The 22,045-nt window shown below is 46.2% G+C and overlaps 2 protein-coding genes across 6 annotated transcripts in view; one reads left to right on the forward strand and one right to left on the reverse strand.

The window, feature by feature from the left end:
• The window catches only part of LOC150065190 (semaphorin-4D-like), a 19,082-nt gene extending 17,160 nt beyond the window's left edge, over positions 1 to 1,922 (forward strand). Inside the window, exons 12-14 of the mRNA XM_090329327.1 lie at positions 52 to 227; positions 300 to 343; positions 1,471 to 1,922. Of these exons, the coding sequence (XP_090185453.1) occupies positions 52 to 227; positions 300 to 343; positions 1,471 to 1,766 (516 nt within the window). The 3' untranslated portion in view covers positions 1,767 to 1,922. The remainder of the gene's footprint in view (positions 1 to 51; positions 228 to 299; positions 344 to 1,470) is intronic.
• Positions 1 to 21,659, reverse strand: part of LOC150065191 (semaphorin-4D-like) — a 22,362-nt gene extending 703 nt beyond the window's left edge. The window contains exons 1-5 of one of the 5 annotated variants that reach the window (XM_090329760.1): positions 21,428 to 21,659; positions 19,765 to 19,878; positions 16,176 to 16,351; positions 15,937 to 16,093; positions 14,361 to 14,582 (exon numbers count right to left, since the gene is read on the reverse strand). In XM_090329760.1, the coding sequence (XP_090185886.1) occupies positions 14,469 to 14,582; positions 15,937 to 16,093; positions 16,176 to 16,351; positions 19,765 to 19,803 (486 nt within the window). In that variant the 5' untranslated portion in view covers positions 19,804 to 19,878; positions 21,428 to 21,659 and the 3' untranslated portion in view covers positions 14,361 to 14,468. Of the gene's footprint in view, positions 1 to 14,360; positions 14,583 to 15,936; positions 16,094 to 16,175; positions 16,352 to 19,764; positions 19,879 to 21,379 lie in introns of all 5 variants that reach the window. The other 4 variants (XM_090329759.1, XM_090329762.1, XM_090329761.1 and 1 more) reach the window with 4 other exon arrangements.
• Between the last annotated feature and the right edge of the window lie 386 nt (positions 21,660 to 22,045).

Genomic DNA, 22,045 nt, shown 5'->3' on the forward strand with positions numbered 1-22,045 from the left:
TCTCACTAGGGTCTAGGTTAAGCCTGCTCTTCTTTGCTTCCATCACCACAGGGCAGCAAGTTTGTCTATGCCAGCTCCAACTCAGGAGTGGTCCAGGTCCCTCTGGCCTTCTGCAGGAAGCACAGCAGCTGTGGGGAGTGTGTGCTAGCGCGGGATCCGTACTGTGCCTGGAGCCCATCTGAGGATGCCTGTATGGCTCTCCCCAAGACCAGGGACTGCACCAGCAGGTATGGGCTGGGTACTGTGGCAAGGGCCTGTATGAGTGAGCAGGGAATGATAGGTATCCTTTTATTTTGCAGGACTTGCATCCAGGACATGAGTGGTGATGTGTCCTCATGCCCAAGTGAGTTCTCCCTCTTATACCATCCCATCAGGAACAACTAGGTCAATCAACCTCTCATATGTGTGTGTGTGTGTTTGTGTGTTCCCCTCCTTTAGCCAAGCCACATGTCATGTTATATACTCTGCTCCTTATTTCTTTGGAAAGAACGCATTGTCTGCAAGTACTCTTCCAGTTCTGCTTATCTGGATGTCAGTAAACAAAAACAAGTCGTATTAACGATGACAACAGAAAGTACTTGAGTTCAGGTGGGACAGGTCTCACCCCAAATCCACAAATCTGAAATGTTTTTAAATCTTATGTTGTTATTATAAAGGCAATGTACTGAGGAGTTACAGTTACTAAGGTAAAGAGTACATTTCTTTTAGGGCACTGTCAGCCTTTCCCTCCCTCCCTTTCTCAATCTGAAACATTTCGAATGCCAATGTGCCAAATCCTACATTGTAAGTATAATTTTCATGGGCAAGATTATTTAAAAAAAATTGTATACATTTCCCTTCAGACTATGCCCATTAGATTCACTTGAAACAAATGATTTCTGGACACCTAATGTGACATATACTTATATTCCAAAGAAATCCAAAACACATCTGATCTCAAGCACCTCAGACAAGAGCCCTACCATCCTTAACTGGTTCTCATGGCTTCCATCTGGCCTTGGCCGCCTCCTGGAGGTCAGCTGGGTAACCAGAGGCAGGGACTGAATGAAGCTGGGATTCTCTGTCCCATTCGTCCTCATTTCTCTGAGTAGACAGCAGGCTTCTGGAGAGGACAGATGGAAAAGAAGGGGAGACAGACACCCAGCGTAAGCCTCTTCAGGGTCAGCAGATGTGCAGCTCATTAGACCTCGGCCTCCCTGGCTGATGAGCTTTTTCCTGGGACCTAGAGTAGGAGATGAGATTTCTGCTGCTCAGAGCTCCCTTGTTTGCTTGTTCCCAAGAGCTGCTGTCTGGAGCTCATCTTACCATTTGGTCATGTATGTCTTCGTCTTAGTGCTCCTGAAGTTTCATCTTGTGCAATGGGTCAAAGCTCTGTTTAATCTGTGGAAATTATTTTATTTTTGGAGGTAGGTGAATATACTTGCAACCATAGAGTTTACACACCTACACACACTACTTTTTTTGTTCTAGGAGTAGATTATTACCAGAAGATTTTTTATGCCAAGCATTGTACAGCATACCTCAAATGCCCCCAGAAGTCCAACACAGCCCGGGTAGTATGGAAGTTCCAGAATAACATGTTGAATATCATAGGATATAAATACAATTTTCCAAGTACGAAAAATTTGATCATCTTCAACCTGTCAGAGAGAGACAACGGGATATACAGCTGCCTGTCGGTGGAGAGGGTGGGCAACACTACCATCTCTCACGTGCTGAAGAGATATATACTGGAGGTGAAAAATGGCCTGAACCCTGACTGCTAGGAAGGGAAAATGTAGAGTAACACAAAGTGCCATCCACCTGGATGATTTTCCCTCGATGCTAGCCATTCAGACCACCATCCCCCAGAGCCGTCATCTCCCTTCCCAAGCCTTAAACACCATGAAAATACTCACAACACAGTTCCTCCTACTCAAAGATGGCAGCGTGTCTCAAGCCAAGCGACCACGGCTCCTTCATGATCCCCTTCCTCTTCCTCCTCTTCCTCCTCTTCCTCTGGGCCTATGTCTGCTATAAAGGCTACTTGCTCAGATGGTGCTTGGAATTCTGCTCAGCCTGCTAGTCAGGAAGAAGCCCAGTTTGGATTGTTCTGACCTGGTGAAACTCATGAGCTGCTCCCAGCAGAATGGAGAGCAGTCCAAGCTGGCGCTGGACACGAGCAGAGTCTCCACAGACTGACCAGACTCATGGACGACCAGTGAGCTCTCCACCAGACAAAAGCTAGTCAATGCCAAGTGTGAACTGAGGTTCACCAACTCGGATGCCCCGGGGGACTGAGGGCTAGTCGTGTGTACCCAGCCCCATTCCCAGTGACTTCTGTGACTGTTACTAAAGATGTAAGTGGGTAGTATGATTTTCATGCTCATCTTACTCTCTCCCTTCTCATCTGGAAACGTCCATTATGAGGAGAATTTTTATTCCATAACTTTATTTCTATGTCTGTGTGACAGCGTCATCTTCAATGTGATGTGAATTCGTCATTTTTTGGTGCAGCCGTCTATTTTGTTAGTCTTGTTTTTGTTTTTCTATTTCGAACCCTACACATTGGGAATGGATCTAATAAAGTTGAAGTCATGCTGACCTGTTTAGACTGTTACTTTCTTATCCATATTGTTGGGTCTGCCTGGGAGAAATGATTCCTTCACTTGGCGTTCTGTGCACCCTGGAAATCCCCGCCCAGACTGTAACCCTGGCAACTGTCATGTCCCTCAGTGGGAGGTCCCCCAGTCTGAAGTATTTCTTCATCCTCTGAGGTCACATCCGCTTCCGCTGTGGCCACACTCCTCCCCCCTATATAATGTCTCACTTCCGGCCATAAGCTCTCTTTCTTCCACCTGACTCCATCTTGTGCGGCTGTAGGTCTGTTTTCTCTCTTTCTCTCTCTCAATAAACCTTCACCTCTTAAACTGCGTGGAGTTTCCTTTCGGCAAGCCTTACATTTGCTGCCTGAACAGGGGACACCTCCCAGGCACAACAGCTGACCTGGACAGTCCTCCCCCAGGGCTTTCGGGGCAGCCCTCACCTTTTTGGACAAGCATTAGCAAGGGATCTCCTTTCTCTTCAAGTGTCTCCTAGTGTCATCCTTCAGTATGTGGATGACCTCTTGCTCTGCAGCCCCTCCCTTGAGCTGGCTCATCAACATACAGCTGACCTCCTTAACTTTCTACTGTCCAAAGGATATAGAGTCTCCTCTTCCAAGGCCCAGATAACAAAGCCAGAGGTACCATATCTGGGTCTGTCCATAACTCCCACTGAGAGCAGAATTACTCTTGACAGAAAAGCCTCTCTCTGGCCCTCAAACCAAGGAGGACATTCTTTCCTTCCTGGGACTGGCAGGCTTTCTTCATATTTGGATACCTGGCTTTACTACCTTGGCCAAACCGCTTTATGAGGCAGACAAGGGCTCCCAACAAGAGCCACCGGACCACACAAATCCCACTGATAGCCCATTTAAAGTACTGAAGCAGGCACTTCTTTAGGCTCCAGCACTGGCTCTACCCAATCTTTCAAAACCCTTTATACTCTATGTCACTGAGAGGCAGGGAATTGTCCTTGGGGCTCTTGGACAAATGTCGGGCCCATCTTTCAAACCTGTGGCCTACCTCTCAAAACAGCTGGACCCAACGGTAAAAGGCTGGCCAGCATGCCTTCAAGCTGTGGCCGCAGCAGCTACTCTGGCTCAGAGGAGCACAAAACTCACATTCGGCCAGCCCACCACAGACTAAAGGACCTTTTATCTCATAAAGCTCTGTCCTCCCTTTCCCCTTCCCGCTTACGGTTGTTTCATGCAACATTCATTGAAAATTCCAACTTCTCCTTGGAAAGTTGCCCCCCTCTTAATCCAGCCACTTTGCTTCCATCCAACTCTAACTCTCTTTTTCATTCATGTACAGAGACCTTGGCAGAACTCACACCCCATTTTACAGGCATCTCGGACGCGCTTCTCTCTAACCCAGAAGACACCTGGTATATTTTATATTGATGGCAGTTCCACACCTACCTCCCTGGGCAGTCGGGTTGCAGGCTATGCTCTTGTTAACAATCACGCCATTATTGAAAGCAGCCCCCTTCCCCCTGGCACCACCTCACAAAAGGCAGAACTTATAGCCTTCACTAGGGCCTTAACCCTAGCTAGGGGTCGGAGGATTAACATCTATACAGATTCAAAATACGCCTATCATATTCTCCATTCCCATGCAGCCATCTGGAAGGAGCGAGGCTTCCTGTCCACAAAAGGCACCCCTGTCACTAATGCTCCACTTATCTTAAAGCTCCTGGAAGCGGCTTCCCTTCCCCAACAGGTAGCCGTCATTCACTGCCGGGGTCATGGGACAGGACCGGATGTCATCAGGGTAGGTAATTCAAAGGCAGACCAGGAGGCAAAGCTAGCGGCCCAGAGACAACTTCCAGCTCCCTTACTCCTGGTACTGCCTCCGATCCAACCCTCTTATACCCCACAGGAGCTCGAGGAACTTACTCAACAGGGAGCCTCCCAGGAAGCGCAGGGATGGAGGACCCTGGGAGGACGACTAGTTCTTCCCAAAACACAAGCAGACAGCTTCCTGTCTCAGATTCACCAGGCCCTACACATAGGATACAAGCCTCTTTCCCACCTTCTGAAATCTTTAATCTATTGTCCTGGCCTAATCACATGACTAAAAACTGTTACCCAAACCTGTCCTATTTGTTCCCTTACTTCCCCACAGGGCGGTTTCTGACCAGCTGCATTCCCCACACACCAACTCCGGGGGCATACCCTGGGAGAAGGCTGGCAGGTAGATTTCAGTCATACGCCCCCATGTAAGCAACAGAGATACCTTCTAACTATGGTAGATACTTTTTCAGGATGGATAGAGGCTTATCCCACAACATCAGAGACTGCAGATACTGTCACTTCTGTCTTACTAAAAGAAATTATTCCTAGGTTCGGTTTACCCAGGTCACTTCAATCTGACAATGGACCTGACTTCATCTCCAAAGTGACCCAACAGGTAGCAGCCTCTTTAAATGTCCAGTGGAACCTTCTCATTCCTTATAGACCCCAGTCTTCAAAAGGTTGAAAGAGCAAGTGCTCTCCTAAAAACACAACTCACCAAGCTTTCTTTAGAACTTCAGCAATCCTGGCCAGAACTGTTACCTTTTGCTCTCACTCGCTTACGTGCCTCCCCCAGAGTCCTACTTTTCTTAGCCCATTTGATCTAATGTATGGAAGACCTTTCCTCCTGGGAAATTTCCCCACTGATGGCACAAAGGCTCCATTAATGGATTATCTTCCTGTCCTAACTTTTCTTAGACACATGTTACGCCAACATGCTGCTGAATGCCTTCCCCAGCCCCACCAAGGCCCTTTCCCTTCTCCTCCAATATTGCCTAGGGATCAAGTCTTTCTCAAGACCCTTGATCCATCTGGTTTACATCCTAAGTGGACAGGCCCACACCAGGTCCTATTGACCACTCCTACTGCAGTGAAGCTCAATGGACAGCCACAGAGGATTCATCTGTCAAGAGTAAAGAGGGCTACTGCTTCTGTTCCTGAACCTCCTATACCAATGATGACACAAAGGTATGATTGCCCTTCTATCAGACCTACCAAGGTAAACCTGCCTCGTATCTCAGAAGAAGATGAGGGTGAGTAATGCCGAGCTAATTGTTTTCCCTTCTCCCCCTCCATTAGATCTCCTCTGTATTCCTCTTCACCTCATTGCTTTTGTTATCTCTAAATCACTCAAGTTTTTCTTTCTTATCGTTTAGACTTGACCTCATAAGACTTCACTTGGACTTCATCCAGGGACACAGGCTTATTACCATGGGACAGTCACTGTTTCCTTCTCTTGGACGGATAACATCCTCGCCTTCGTCCCCCAATATCGACGCCCCTTGTCAGCAGGAAATAGCCAGAAAGAGTCGGCGCCCCTTTATAATTATCAGAAAGTGGGAATGTTAGGTCTGCCTGGGAGAAATGATTCCTTCCCGTGGCGTTCTGTGCACTCTGGAAATCCCCATCCAGACTGTAACCCTGGCAACTGTCATGTCCCCCAGTGGGAGGTCCCCCAGTCTGAAGTATTTCTTCATCCTCTGAGGTCACATCCGCTCCCGCTGTAGCCACACTCCTCCCCCTATATAATGTCTCACTTCCGGCCATAAGCTCTCTTTCTTCCACCTGACTCCATCTTGTGCGGCTGTAGGTCTGTTTTCTCTCTTTCTCTCTCTCAAAAAAACCTTCACCTCTTAAACTGCGTGGAGTTTCCTTTCGGCAAGCCTTACACGTATAACCACTCTGGCTTGCTGGCTCTGGGCCCTTCCTTTCCTCGTCTACCTATTTGCTTCCTTCTGCATTTCCTCTTTCCCCAAGTAGGGATGGAGCCAGGCTGGAAAAGAGGAACTAAGCATGATGTGTCTTGAGGTTCATGACATTGCAAGACTTGGCAGGACACAATAGGATGTGCCTTAAAGTGCTTAGCTTTGAGAAATGTGGCAGCATGTGATCTTCGTGGGGGCTGGCTATTTCATGGGGACTGGGCCAACTGATATAATTTTTTATACTTTCCCATCTATTTGTTGGGACAATATTAATGAAACTTGTGCCTCTCACATGAATATTTTCTCTCTCTCTGTTTAAAAGGTGACAAATGTATATTTTGGGACTCTATTGTACTGTAACATCTTTCCATAGAGGAAAAGGTAACAGTTGGTTGAGTAATTCTTCCAGCAAAGTCATTTTTAAGTTAATTTGCTAAATTTTGAAAAAATAAAACATGACACTTGGGCTTTAAAAAAGGAGTGTAATTTTTTCATATATTTTTATTGTAATTAATGGAAGGATTACATTATATTCACCAGATAGAAGATACATTACTTCGCAAATATTGATACCCTTTCTCATGTCATAGTCGCCATTTCCCTCCCTCCCTCCTCCCACTCTTCTTTTTTTGAAATACTTTTTTTTTTTTGGCCAGTCCCGGGCTTGAGCTCAGGGTCTGAGCACTGTCCTTGGACTTTCTCAAGGCTAGAGCTCTACCACTTCAGCCTCAGCACCACTTCTGGCTTTTTCCTATGTATGTGGTACCAAGGAATCGAACCGGGGTCTTCATGCATGCTAGGCAAGCACTTTAACCACTAGGCCAAATACTCCCGGCCCTGAAATACTTTTTATTGTGATTAATAGAAGGGTTACATTATAGTCACCAGACAAAAGGTGCATAACTTCACATTGATACCCTTTCTCATGACATGGTCCCCATTTCCCTCCCACCCTCCATCAGATCATCTTGATTTTCCTCCTTCCCTATCCAATTTCAAATAACCAATTAAGCACATATAAAATATATCAGTTAACAAGGTGAAATATTGTAACAATATGAGATAACCAAGGGACAGCAAAAGAGATGAGAGATAACATAGTACATTAAGGACAGCAATCAAAAAAGGAGTGTAATTTTGTAAGCAATGAAAGCATGCAGGCTTTTGCAAATGCAGCAGGTTTAGAAATCCATTCCAGATGGAAATATGGTCAGTTGGAAATATGATCTATGGTGGGCTGTGAATGACAATGACAGCAGGTTGTTCGCTGTGCTGCTCAGACCAGCTCACGCTTGCTTGTCTTTTTATGTCTTCCTGCAAAATAGTTCTGTGTGGGTTGGCAGGGGCTTGCCCAGACTTCAGGCTCCAGGCTGTGTGGTTGCAGATCTGATGGAAACTTTGAAACTTGTGGCCCCTACGTCAGAGGAATGGCGGCTGGCTGGTAGTCAGTGACACACAGCGAGGGTGGCCTTGCAGGTGGAGTCACACCTCTGGGGTCTATAAATGGAAGTGCATACCAGCCATCCAGTTTTGATGGCCCAAGTTGGTGAAAGTTAGAAAATTAAGAGATACACTGGCCTGGGAATAGAGACATGGCAAGGAAGTCTGGGCACAAACAACCCCAAAAGATAAGAAACTGCTCTGTAGACCAGAAGGAAGGTGAGTACTGTGGGGAACTTAGGTTACCTGGTTAAAGGGTAGGATTTTCCAAATATGATTGCATTAAAGACCCTGGAATGAGAAGATGACTTTAGATGGCCCAAGGGAGAAGATAGGCAAGTTTTAATATCTCCTCTTACTGGTGCTACAGAGAAAAGCAGTGACAATTCAAAGACACAGTGAGAATGAGGCTGACATTCCACTTTATGGAAAGGTGAAACACTGCACAAACATGACTAGACAAGGAAAAGGATAGTAAATTTGGGGAAGGGACTGGGCAATATGGTAGATAACAATTGTTTGTGCAAGGACCTATGTTGGAGCAATATCTAGTCTTCCTAATATGGGAATAGGGAAGCAGATGCCACATTTGTTTCCACATTTGCTGCCACATGGATTGTTCTCTGCAAGAGATTCCAATCCAGTTTCAAAAATATGAGATTGGGGCCAGGAGTTTGGCCTAGTGGTACAGTGCTTGCCTCGGATGCTCAAAGACCCAGGTTCGATTCCTTGGTACCACATACATAGCAAAAAAGCCAGAAATGGTGCTGTGGCTCAAGTGGTAGAGCTCTAGCCCTGAGAAAGCCCACAGACAGTGCTCATGCCCTGAGCTTAAGGCCCAGGACTGGCAAAAAAAATGAGATTGATTTCAAGGTGTGTTAAGAATAGGAAGTTTGCAGGCACCGGTGGCTCATGAACATAATCCTCGTTACTCAGGAGGCTGAAATCTGAGGATCACATTTTCAAAGTCAACCCAGGCAGGAAAATCCCTGAGACACTTGTTTCCAAGAAACTCTGAGTAAAGGTAGAATTGGAGCTGTCTCAAGTGGTAGATCACTAGCCTGGAACAAAATAAATAAATTAATTAAAAGCTTAGGGACAGTACCTAAGCCTTGAGTTCAAGCCCCAAGATTCCCCTTCTCCCCACCAAAAAAGATACTAGAAAGTATATACAAAAATGGTCTTTTCAAGGTGGAAGTGGCTTGCCTCTGAAACACAAATCATTACATCCACCCAGGCATTATACCCACTTAGGCACCTGGCAAGTTTAGGAGTGTGGAGTGTCAAGTTCCTATACAGGAGCAGGCTGTATAGGGAAAGCCAAGAATTATGACATGTCCCAGGATTCACTCTGCACATGACCAGCTAAGGAAACCCCCAGGGGAACAGAGTGAAAAACACAGTGAGATTAGAGTGCCATCGTGATGGCCAAAGGTATGTCTGGTCAGAGTAGCCCACTTTCAACTGATAAAACCAGGGACTATTTATCACTAGGACTACATGAAGGACATCAGATGACCAATACTCCAGAGGAAAATTAACCTTAGGAATATAGCTTGAAGCATGTCAGTAAGCAAATGAACAAGTCCGCAGGCAGAGAGAATGTGCAAGATACAGAGAGAGATGGAGAAAAAGAGCAAGAGAAGGATCGTTCATCATGTATACACCGAACAAAGGATTGTGCCTTTCAGGTTCTTTTTACAAATCTCATAGCTCATGTCCAACTGCTACCGATTGTGCTATAAAGGGGAACGTATGCCTTGCTTTTAGACAGAAAGGATGGCGTGTAGAGTATCCAGCTTTGGCTCTCTCTCACATGCCTTCAGTCCTCAGTAGTCTTCATGCCAAAGCAGCCTTCATGACATGAAATATTCAGATTCTGGGCCGGGAGTTTGGCCTAGTGGTAGAGTGCTTGCCTAACATCCACAAAGACCTGGGTTCAATTCCTTGGTACCATATACATAGAAAAAAAAAAGCTGGAAGTGGTGCTGAGGCTCACGTGGTAGAGTGCTAAGCCTTGAGAAAGTCCAAGGACAGTGCTCAGGCCCTGAGCCCAAGCCCAGGACTGGCAAAAAAAAAAAAATCAGATCTACCCTTTGCTGTGAAGATGGAGGAAATGATCATGTGCCAAGAAATGCAGACAGCCTGGAGCAGTTAAAACAGGCATATGGTCAAGCCCTAAGATTTAGCCCAAGATTAAGGTTTACACCCTCTACCAAAGTCTAACTTCCCACAGCTTAGATCCATATACATTCATTTAGGAACCCAATGCTGCTTCCTAAAATCTGGCCTTGGTTCCACATGAGCTTCGCATTCCCTTAGAGATGAAGTCAAGAGCATCACCGCTGGGCTGTAGAATCAAGTGCAGAGTACCCTGTGTACCAGCCACGTTCAGACCGTGGATAGATAGGAGCCGCCTGGAATGTTTGTCACGGGCATTCCTTCAGTCTGCCATGGCTGAGGGCCAAGGCTGTGTGGCACTGTGGGAACTATAGGCATCATTTGGAGAGTGGTAGGGCAGAGGAGGAGGTTGGTGTTCTCTCACCAACCAAGTCTGAGTATGCGGGATGATATGGGCAGTGCTTAAAAAGGACATGAAGTTGACTGGCATCAGCAGGTAGGGTCACCGTCTGGGCTGGAGAGGGGGGTTAATGTAAGAACCAACGTGGTTGGTTCATGAATGTATTGTTTGCTTTTGCTTTTTGTTGTTCTGTTTGTTTGTTTCAGTCTCGTTGGGTGCAGAAATGAAGGGACAAAGGATAAACAAATGCAGGCGTGGTACTCAGTAGAAATGATGTAGAAAATGAACTATACAACTTGTGGGTGGGGACAGGAGGGGGCAACTAAGAGAAAGCAGACAGGAGGCCTTGGCCAAAAGGAAGTGGACTCATTATCTGTCTAATGAAATAAGCTTTCTGTGCAGCGCTTTAAGAATAAAAACAAAATTGTATTTTATAAGGAACACGTGTAAAGCGCATGGCTGTCTGAAGTAAACCCCTCCCACACTGACCCCATCACCTAGACACATAGCCATGGCTGTGCTGAGATCCTGTCAGCCACAGTGATCACCCTATCAGACCATCTCTCCCTGACCCAGGGCCACTGGTCACACTCCTGTGTAGCTGCTGCTCCAGGCCTCTCCATGTGCTAATCACTCCATGCTTTATGACAACAGCCACAAAAAGGGTAAAGACACACACGTACACATCCACGTTTGCCTCCATCAAGGATGTGTGGAAGTTCCCCATAATTCATGGCTGACATATCCTCAAGAAGGCACTATTTTGTCCAGGGGACCAGTAGAACCCTTCTCTAATATCCTCACCTATAGAGGTTTCAGCAGCCTAGCTTGGCCTGGACCCTGACTTCTCCCCATCCACTTGCTTACCACACACTTACACGAGTTGGGGTTTGAGTTGCTAGAGTCAGGAGGCTGAACAGAGCTCTCCGAGCTGGTTGTTGGCTGGTCCTGAAGCTTAAACACTGTCGGCACTGGGGTCCTGTTGCTGTATAAAGTCGCATTGCTACAGGTGCCCTTTGGGCTCTGTCTGCCAGGTATTTTTCAGGGAGGCAGTGGGAGCCTGCCTTGGGTTGTATGGTGACCGATGCATGTATTTGTAGCGACTCTCTAGTCTACCATCACACCATGAGCATCCATCCACATGAAGGGCCACCTTGGAGTTCTGCCTGCTGTGGTCCCAGGAGTTTGGGGTCAGCTAGCTGCACTGGTACCCACAGGCAGAATTTCTAGAAATATCACACCCACAGGGGCTGATGCTTGTGGATCCCTGCTACAGCTGCTTGTTTAGATGTGTGTGTGTGTGTGTGTGTGTGTGTGTGTGTGTGTGTGTGTGTGTGCTAAGTATGTGGTGCATGTAGTTGTGTGATGTTGGATATGATGTTCCTGGAGAATGTATGTTATATGTAGTATAGTGTGTGGTGTTTTGTTATGCATGGTGTTTGATGTGTGTGGTTTGCATGTGGTAAGTGTAAAGTCTGTGGTGTGACAAATGGTGTCTGTGTATGTTTACTATGATATGTATGTATGGTATGTGGTGGGGTACTGGCTGTATGAGTATGGTGTAATGTAGTGAACACACAGCATGTCTGTGGTGTATGTAGTGTGTTGTGTGATAGGATGTATGTCTGATCTCACGTGTGGAGTATGTGGTAGGATATGGGGTACACGTGATAGATGCATGGTGTATGTGGTGCATTCAGACAAGAACTGAGCAAGTCTCTTGCTCTGTGCCACCTTTTGGTAGAGACAGGTATAGGCACAGCTCACAGCTTCTCACTGTGGAAGTGGTGCTTCACAAGGCTGTGGAACTCTCACGGTGACCCAGAGAGGAGGTGCCTTTCCTGCCAGTCTATGGGGAAGAATCAGAGGTGCAGAGCACATGGCTGGCTGCCCAGGGAAACAAGGCCAATACACAGCCCTCAGGAAATGGACTTGTCTACATTCTGTTTTCGTTGCTCCATTTTAGGTGTAAAAGAGGGTAGTAGCACTTTCCACAGCCAGGTGGAAATGTGACAGATGATGGTAAGCTACAATCAGCAGGGTGAAATCCAATACTTCCAACCTAAGCCATTCCTATACAACTCTCCAGGTAAAGGGTTTTGCTATACTTTTTTTTAAAAAATATTTTTATTGTGATTAATAAAAGGGTTACATGATATTTGCCAGAGAGAAGGTACATTCATTCACATACATTGATACCTTTGCTGTACTTTTTTGTGTGGTCATGGAGTTTGAATTCAGAGCCTGGGCACTGTCCCTGAGCTTTTTTTTTTTTTTCCTCAAGGCTCATGTTCTACCACTTGGAGAAACTGCTAAACTTCCAGATTTTAGGTGGTTAATTGGAGATAAGAGTCTCATAGATTTCCCTACCCAGGCTGGCTTTGAACTATGATCCTCAGATCTCAGCCTCCTGAGTAGCTAGGATATGCAGGTATGGACCATCCGTGCCTGGCCCTGCAGTTTTTATAAGGTGAACAGAAAAAATATGATGATGATTGTTTTTATTATTATTATTAGCCATAACAAGCTCATGGCATGCTAAAACCAGAGTCTAAGAGGAAGCCTATTCTATGTCTTCTCCAGGATAAATGGGGCTACAGGCTGAATTAAGGGCCTATAGGCCAGACTTCCAGCTTCCCATCCTCCAGAATCCACTGTCAATTTCTTAGCAGAAAACATTCAGGAGGAAGCACGATGTCAATAATGAGCTATTAAGTATCCTATTGTTTCTCTTAGGAGTTCATACATGGACAAGTCTGTATTTACCATGACATAGAGCCAACACAGTCTGATCTCACTGGTTCAGGTAACAAGAACATTCCTTCCCATGATGCAAGGACTGTTTCACCTTGACACTGGCCTTGTGCTGTAGGAACTCAGTGAAGTTCTGTCTCCCTAGTTCTGCCTTCCTCCATTCTGAAGGCTAGTACATCTGGGCCAGGAAAAACAGCATGGCCAACACTAGCTTAGCCAGTATCACATGACAGCCCTGCAAAGCCACGCACCAAGGCAGCCACCAGACCTGCTGTCTGGGCCCCGTTACCTTCTTCAAAGACAATAGTAGGGTTTGAACTGGTTCAGGTTTCTGGAAAAGCTGTGTCTCCTCAATGACACGCATACCATTCTTTAGGCTGACTGCTTTGTACAAGGTGCCCTGATCTGCAAGGCCAAAACCACAGGTCAGTGAGGCAGCCCCAGAGGGACACACCTAGGTCACCAAATCAAGGTCACCAAGGTCACTCAGGAGCCAATACTCCCCCTTCTGCACTCCCAAATTACTCCCTCAATTAGATGCTTCGATTAAGAGGACAGTGTTGCACAAGAACTAAAAGAGAAAGCCTCTGACAAATAATCTATTCGAAACTCAAGTTACAGGTTATTCTGATTTTCTTACAAAGCATAAGCTTTTTTTTGCCAGTCCTGGGGCTTGTACTCATGGCCTGAGCACTGTCCTTGGGCTGTCTTAAGTCTAGTGCTCTGCACTTGAGCCACAGCACCATTTCAGGCTTTTTCTATATATATGCACTACCGAGGAATTGAAGCCAGGTCTTCATGCATGCTGGGCAAGCACTCTACCACTAGGCCAAACTCCTGGCACACAAAGCATAAGCTTTTATTCCTAGGGCATACAAATCAGCTGGGAAGTCCTCAGGGTGGTCTTAAGGCTCTGTCAGCTGCTGTGGCAAGAGTACTGGTCCTAAAGGAAGTGTATTCCCCCCATCCCCAGCCACAGATCAGGACCTATCTCAGCCTGGCTCCTTCCAGGGATAGGAAAAAAGCCTCTCAGCAGCACTCAGGAAATGCCAGGATGCTCAGTGCTCACAATTGCAGCACTCAAGGGTATCACTCCATTCCCACAACAGGGACTTCTTTGCAGGAGCCCATCCCAGATGCAGGCCAAGCCTTGAATGTTCAAACAAGCTCTCTAGTCACAGAGATCTGGAAGCCCAGATGCCATAATTCTTTCATGCTTTTATAACTACTTGGCCTACCTGAAGAGAGATGTCAGATCTACCCACAAAGGATCTTAAGTACACTTCCAGTCTCTTACCCAAGGACACAGACACACTTTGACTGTGACTTCCCCAGAACCTACCTGTGCTGAGAAACATGACATCATAGATGGTTCCATCCAGAGCCTGGGTCCTATCCACCACAATCTGGGTGTAGTTCACATCTTTTATGATGAATGTGGGCCTGTTGTCTATGGAGTCACTGAGTCATCCATCAAAGGGTGGTCTTGAACAAATAACAGTGTTTGGGTTGGTAAATTCAAAGAGCTGGTGTAGTTGGCTGCATGTGTCTCGCTGTTGATGCACTGTGAAGGCAAAAGTTTCCCTGGTGAACATGCCTGTCCATCACCAATCAAGGACAGCGCTGGGAATCATGTAAAGTATAGCACTGAGGGATCCACACTGACTAGTCTCCAAAGAATGGTGACAGAGGATAGCTAAAGAACTTCTTCCCAGAAGCCAGAGGATGCAACTCACGTCCATACAATGTGACTGATTTTGACAGATCATCAGTGTATAGAATTAACTACCAGTGAACAAATTTCCAAACTTTGGAAATTAAAGGCATGTTGTCATAATAATTTTCCCATAAAGATGAGGATTCTAACAAACATTGACAAAAACAGTCTAATGTTAAATAAAGGTAAGCAACTTTTTTCTTCTAGAGGCCATTTTGGATATTTATAACATCATTCTCCAGCCATTTAATACTATCAATAATAGACAGGCAGGCTAGAGACAACCAATAAGACCGACTGGAAGTTTTCATGGCTGCCCCATCATATGCCAAATAATTTCTCAGGTTGTATATGACCCTCAGACTGGGCATTCCCACCATAATAACAGAGAAAGAGGAAAAATGGTGCCAGCTTCCTAAAATTTGGGACCTTCCCAAAGTTAGTGAGTACAAGAAACTAATTTTTATTGAACACAGTGCACACAAAAGAAAGAACTGATTATGTCTGGTCAGGGCCAGATATCCAGAGCTGGTGGGGAGGGGTGGGGGAGACAGGTTAGGGCCCATTTACTACATGACAAACAATGAGTGGGGCATCCAAATTAGCTTAAAACTTCTTTTTTATTCTTTTTGTCTTAGAAGAAAATAAAAAGTGACTCCTATTGGGCCCAGAGTTTGGCCTAGTAGTAGAGTTCTTGCCTAGCATGCAGGAAGACCCAGGTTCGATTCCTCAGTACCACATACATAGAAAAAAGCCAGAAGTAGTGCTGAGGCTCAAGTGGTAGAGTTTTGGCCTTGAGAAAGTCCAAGGACAGGGCCCAGACCCTGAGTTCAAGCCCAGAACTGGCAAAGAAAAAAAAGGGACTCCTATTGACTAGTAGACAGAATAGTTCATGACAGTGAAAATCACTGGTAGAGAAATTATGTGTTTCTCTGCAGGAAACTGAACTGCATTGTGCAAAATCAGTTCCACAAAAATAGACAGTAGCACATTCCTTTGGGAAGAGTGTTCTGAGACTTGTTGCACAATATACAGAAAAGGGTAAAGTTGCCCTCTTTAGTTCTCAGGCCCAGTGGATGCTGGGCATGGTATAGACACATGGTGGCCAGAAGACTCACCTTCTAGGAGGCCCTGCACTTGTGGGTCCTAGACTCTTGAACAGGGACAAAAACCTTTCCCTTAGAGCCCCTGCCCTGCTCACCTCTCCAGGCCATGGAGTGGGCACCAGATCATAGTAGGGTACCCACTTGATGTGAGACTTCTCCACTGTGACCCTCTGCATGTACTTGCCATGAGAGAACACTGCCTCCACCGTGGATAGCGTGTAGGCACACACTGCTGACAGGCCCACGTTGTTCCTGCAAAGGAGCGGCCATGTGAGTGCATGAAGTGAAGCTGGGCACTGGGGAACAGATGCCATTTTCCCAGGGCAGCACTTACAGCTGTGGGGTGAAGAGTGCATAGATCACAGGCTCCTTGAGGTCTGGGGACCGCAGTATAAAGACATCTTGTAATATGTCGAAGGTCAGACCTATGTCTGCCTGGGAGCAGATCAGCCTAGCCTTCAGGAAAGAGGTCCACTTCTTCTGTAAGATCCTCAGACCCCCTCGGTCTCCCTGAAACCCCAGAGACAAGACATGGTAAGGGAACCTGGATGTCCCATCCGCATGTGGTCTGCATGCAGGGTGTAATACCCAACCTCAGTAGTTTATAGCATGACCTGGACAAGCCTTGCTGAGTAAAAGGAAAGCAGACACTTTCCTGCTAGCTCAGATCAGGCTTTCTGGCTCAAAATAAAACAAATAACAATCCTCTCTCTTAAAACTCATCTAATGATAACTCATCTAATTACAACTGTTCCACAGCACTCTGAATGCCACTGGGTTCTGACTCAACGAGACTGTTTCTTGGCTCCTGTCCATCTCCAAATAACCTGTAAGTGAACCATATGGACCTGGTTGGTGGCAGGCAGCCTCTAGACATGAGACTTCTCTTGGATAAATGGATGCATGTCCTCTTTGACAGATCCAAATTTCTGATTCCATGCTGACAACTAGGTGGTCCTTAAACACTGTGCAGTGGCCAAGGGCTGAGAGGAGTCAACTGTGAACTCTCAGGACTTCATGGCTGGGAGAGAATAAAACTGATCTACCTTCTCTATGGTTACCTCCCCATGATTTCAGTTACAGAGATTGAGATTCTGTTCTATTTATCATTTATTACAGCTAATGCCTTATTTTATCTACTTTATAGACTAAGGCATATGTGTATAGGAAAACAGTGCATAAAGATTCAGCGTTGTCTGTGGTTTTAGGCATCCACTGGGAATTCTTAGAATGAATGGGTCCTGGAAACCAGTGAACTAAAAACAGAAGGCAGGCTTGCCAAAGAATATAACATGAAAGAGTCTTCTTTTATCTGGGACACAATGCAAGCCTACTCCTTTCTCATCTCTACCATGTAATCATAGGAAGGCAAATGATGAAGCATGTAAGAAGCCTTTATTTTTCCTTCTGATGTTTTAGCAGACTCATAGGCATCTGAGGTCTGTGTGTACAGCGTGGCATCGATGGAGAGATAAGTGCACATCTCATCTCAGACCGGAAGTGAGACAAGATACAGGACAAGAAAAGGATTCTGAGGGGACGACAGAAGTCCTTAGGCCAAGCCTCATAGCATGAATTTGGTGGGGTATATTGCATGATCTTGGTCATGGATGCCATGCAAACCCTTATCACAGGGCTAGGTGTCACGATTAGCCAAAGTAGGTCCATTGTTCGTATCCTGACAGCTATGGAACTACAGTGGTGGTGGAGAGTGAAGGCTTGGACACCTCAGCCTGGGCTGCTGTTAGAGTGGCTCAAATACCTTCTGGGAGCCCTGCTCTTGCATTAACCATCCACTAGGACTGCCATGCACCATCCTGGCCTGAACAGGGGTGGTTCACTGCTCTGCAAGCTGGGAAGTGAGATAGCCATGGGTTAAGAGAAACCTGATAACTAAGTGAGCCCTGGCTAGAGAAGAGCTAGACAAACAACTCAGATACACACAGCACCCACTTTCTGCCTCGTGTGCTAGGCTGTTAAGGGGAGAGCACACTTAAGCCTCCAATTGTGTGTATCGGTGGCATGAGATCACTCTTACTGACTGGAGAGGTTCCAATAATGATCACCTCATGGAAAGGTCACCGGGCAACTGGGAACTGAATGACTTCCATGGAGGATTAGCTGCAGCTAATCATCTTTTGTGAGTCCTGATGTCACCCTGCCTTTCCTAAAATGCCAGCTAAGCTACCTTGAGGTTTGCTAACTCTACCCATGGCAGTTGTCTGGTGTTATGCATCTGCTTTTAAGACATCCTTGCCAGGCTGGGAGTTTGGCCTAGTGGTAGAGTGCTTGCCTAAGCATGCACAAAGATCCAAATTTGATTCCATGGTAGCACATACATAGAAAGAGCCAGAAGTGGTGCTGTGGCTCAAGTGGTAGAGCTCTAACCTTGAAAAAGGCCAAGGACAGTGCTCAGGCCCTGAGTTCAAGCCTCAGGACTGGCAAAAATAAAAAAGAACATACATCCTTGCCACCAATATCTCCACACACATATACTTCAAGCTTTGGGCCTGATAAACATTTTGAAGTGTAGTTCTCACTTCTTAGCCTTCCCTTACTAATTTGTGATTCATTCTTGAGTTGACTAAGAGCTCCTAATAGTGGGATTCTAAGTCCCAGAGAATCTACTTGGCACACTCAACAAAGCCTAACTTTTCCTACAGCCCTGGGGAGGTCTAAGGACAGTGCTAAGGGGTGCAGCCTGGGTGCCGTTGTCATCTTAGTTCCCGTGGACACTTGGTGGAGGGAGAGGGAGGAGGGAAGAGAGCTGGGGTTCTCATAACAAATATATGGAACCTGCCAGGCCTCTCAACAGTGAATGATATGGCAGGAAGGGATTGGGGGGGGCAGGAAAAGATGCTTTTCCAGGCCTGCTCCCACAGAATGGAAAGAACTTCTAGGTCAGCAGGGAGATCAGGGCTCACCTTGCACACTCTGGCAACGCGGGGGACCTTTAACTTGGAAATAAAGTCATATTCCATAGACACTTCAGTGAAGAAGAGGTAAACCTTGTCTTCATCATGCCCAGGACTATCAGAGCTTTTCCGGATCACATCCGAATAGACGAATCTAGGCTCTGCAGAGACACGAGACTGATTGTCCTTACACAGTGTGTGTCACCACCTACTCCCATGGTGTCACAGGCAGTCAGTGCAGCTTTGGGGTCAGGGACTTCCCTACAAAGATATCTGGAGTGTGTGCGCCATGTTGGAATCAAACTACAGAGCCAGGAATGGTGACAGTACCATGCCCAGTCATGTCTGCCTCACTGTCCTCAAGTTCAGAAAGATGGCCCTGATTCTGGCCCTACAAGACAATGTTCCTGCTGGAAAGCAGAGCCTCTTCTGCTATAAAGTACAGACCCAAACCAATTGACCCTGGCCAAACGAAGCAGTTGCTCTAAGACTCTGGCCAACTCTGAAGAGAAGTCAGCTGCCTCTTCATATCAGACCACAGTATCCATCCCCAAAGGTTGTCTAGAGGTTTTAAGGAATCCTAGAATATCTCTGGCCACTCCCCTCTCCACAGGAAAAAGCCAATCACCAGCACCTTACCACCTGTTCCCAGAGTCACACATAAGCCAGCTGTCATCTGGAGGTAGCAGGCGCTGGAGGTGTGGCATAAAACCTGAGCTTTTATTGTCATGCCAAAATAACTCCTAATGTGACAAATCTGAGTTTGTCATTAAGTCAAGGGTCAGTTACAGAAATCTCTCAGCATAGGAGGTTAATATGACCTTAACATAGTGCTCTGTTAGCATCGAATAAACCAAATAGGATGCCCTGGTTTCTGGCCAAGTCTCTGAAAAGTTCCATTGCCTCTAAGGTGTAAACAGTCCAGGATGCTGAAAGGTCAGGGAAAACAAGAAGAGAAGTGGCCACCCAGAGTGCACTGTAACATCTTACCATTACAGAGCATCTTACCATACAGCCATTGGATGTTGTCTTCTGCACGCAAAACATTGTGGGAAGGATTTCGAGAGATGGTGTACTGGCTTCCTAAAAAATTCTATTCTGTCCCAGAATATAGCTCTCCATCTTTAATACCCCAGGAACATGGAAGAGGGAGATTAAAAAAAATAATTAGAACAACCCCTCCTTTGTGGCATCAAGATAAATTTCTTTGTAACTTAATTAAGTACCACTGTAGAAGACAAAAGCAGCTTCCCAACTTCGGAGATGCCCTCTAGTTCCTGCAGCCATGTCTTTTCTTTGGAATAACAGTGGATGCCATGTTCAATTGCATCACTGAGGTTTCCAAGCAGTGACTGGATGCAAGCAACCACTTCTCACATCCAATGAAGGAATGACAAATGCACCTTTCTATACCATATGTTACAGAACCATCCCAAGTTGAAAACACTGTCACTTGAGACACACTTTCATTCAAACAACATAGTTTACCTTGCCAATCATACTTGTGCTCAGAACACTTATGTAGTCTATACGGAGGGCCAAAGCTCCTCACTCAAGGTCTGTTTTGAAATCAGGTGCTGAGAAACTGGTGCAATGCACTGAACGTTGCACTAAAGGAAAATGTTGAATGGCCATACAACGTACCTCCCTTCATCATAGAGTGGAAAAACTGTGAATGGAATTATTCTAATCTAGGGACTGTATAGTAGTACACACCTCTAAGAGCTACAGGCCACTGCTGAAACATGAGACCACTGTAGGCAGCTCATGTTTCCGGGGCTAACCTCTCTCCCAAAGAGGAATGTCTGAACAGTGATTACCAAAGATGGATGTAAAGTAGTATTGCTACCTCAGTGGTGGCTATCCCTTTGAATGATGATTTCAACTCTTCTTCAGGAGTCTGTGCCAAAGGATAAATACCTACTTTTGAGGCAGCTGATATTAAAATGAGACCAGGGCCAGTCACCAGTGGCTCACATCTGTAATCCTAGCTACTCAAGAGGCTAGGATTTGAGGATCAGAGTTCTAAGACAGCTAGGCAAGAAAGTCCATGAGATTCTCATCTGCAATAAACTACGTGGGGGTGGGGGGGAAGAGAACCGAGAAGTAGAGCTGTGGCTCAAGTGGCAAAGTGATAGCTTTAAGCAAAAGAAGCTCAGGGAGAGTGCTCAGGCCCTGGAACTCAAGCCAGAGTATCAACATACACACACACACACACACACACACACACACACACACACACACACACACACTGAGATCAGGGGGCCAGCCCTAGTGGCTTACACTAGCTGTTCAGAAGGCTGAGATCTAAGGGTTATGGTTCATATCCAGCCCAGGTAGGAAAGTCTGTGAGACTCTTACCTCCAATCAACCATCAAAAAGCCATAAGTAGAGCTCTGGTTCAAGTGGGAGAGCACTTGTCTTGAGCAATAAAGCTCAAGGACAGTGCCCAGACTTTGAGTACAAACCCCAGTACTAGCCCTTTCCCTTCCCCATCCACACACACACAAAGAAATGAGACCAGGGGAGAAAGACAAAAGAAGGAATTGGACTTATTATTCTATGTGAGCATAGAACATTTGGCCATAAACTCCAGGGTGAAAGCCTGAGGAGAAGGACTCACCAACCATGACGGATGTGTGACTGTGTGCAGGATCGTAGGGACACTTGCCTTTGCCTTCTTCATTTCTTCCCAGAAGCTCAAAGGATGTTAAGTTCTACAATTGAATGAAAGCAAAGGCATCCTAAGACATCTGGATTTTCAGCCAGGCTTCTGGGGTCTAAGCACACAGCTGCAGCTGTCAGCAGTTCATTTTCTAGAGTGTTTCACCAGTGCCATGAATCCCCCGAACCCTGCCTTGAGCCACACTTCAGCTGTGGACAAAGAACAAAAAGGAGCCATGTGGGCTGTACATTCTTTTCACAGAGTGGTGAATCTTTACAGAGAAGCATCACTAACCACGCCCCACTCGCCCCGCCCCCCCACCGCCCTGCACACACGCGCACACACAAACACACAAACACACAAACACACACACACACACACACACACACACACACACGGAGAGATGTCTCCATGGCTGACCTCATAATACCCGCATGTTTTGGGGGTACAAATTATCTTATGCCTCCTTAGAGTTCTCCAGTCTTCTTTAATCACTGTTCAGGCTGTTGTGAGCCCCAACTGACCCACAGGGAAAGTCCATGGTCTTACCAGGTAGTCACAATTGGGCTGGAACGTGCTGGTCCCACACACATACAGGAAGCTGGCATTGAGAGGTTGAAGCAC

This window comes from Megascapheus bottae, chromosome 3, assembly GCF_031878675.1.
Source record: "Megascapheus bottae isolate mThoBot1 chromosome 3, mThoBot2.hap1, whole genome shotgun sequence".
Taxonomy (NCBI): Eukaryota; Metazoa; Chordata; class Mammalia; order Rodentia; family Geomyidae; genus Megascapheus; species Megascapheus bottae.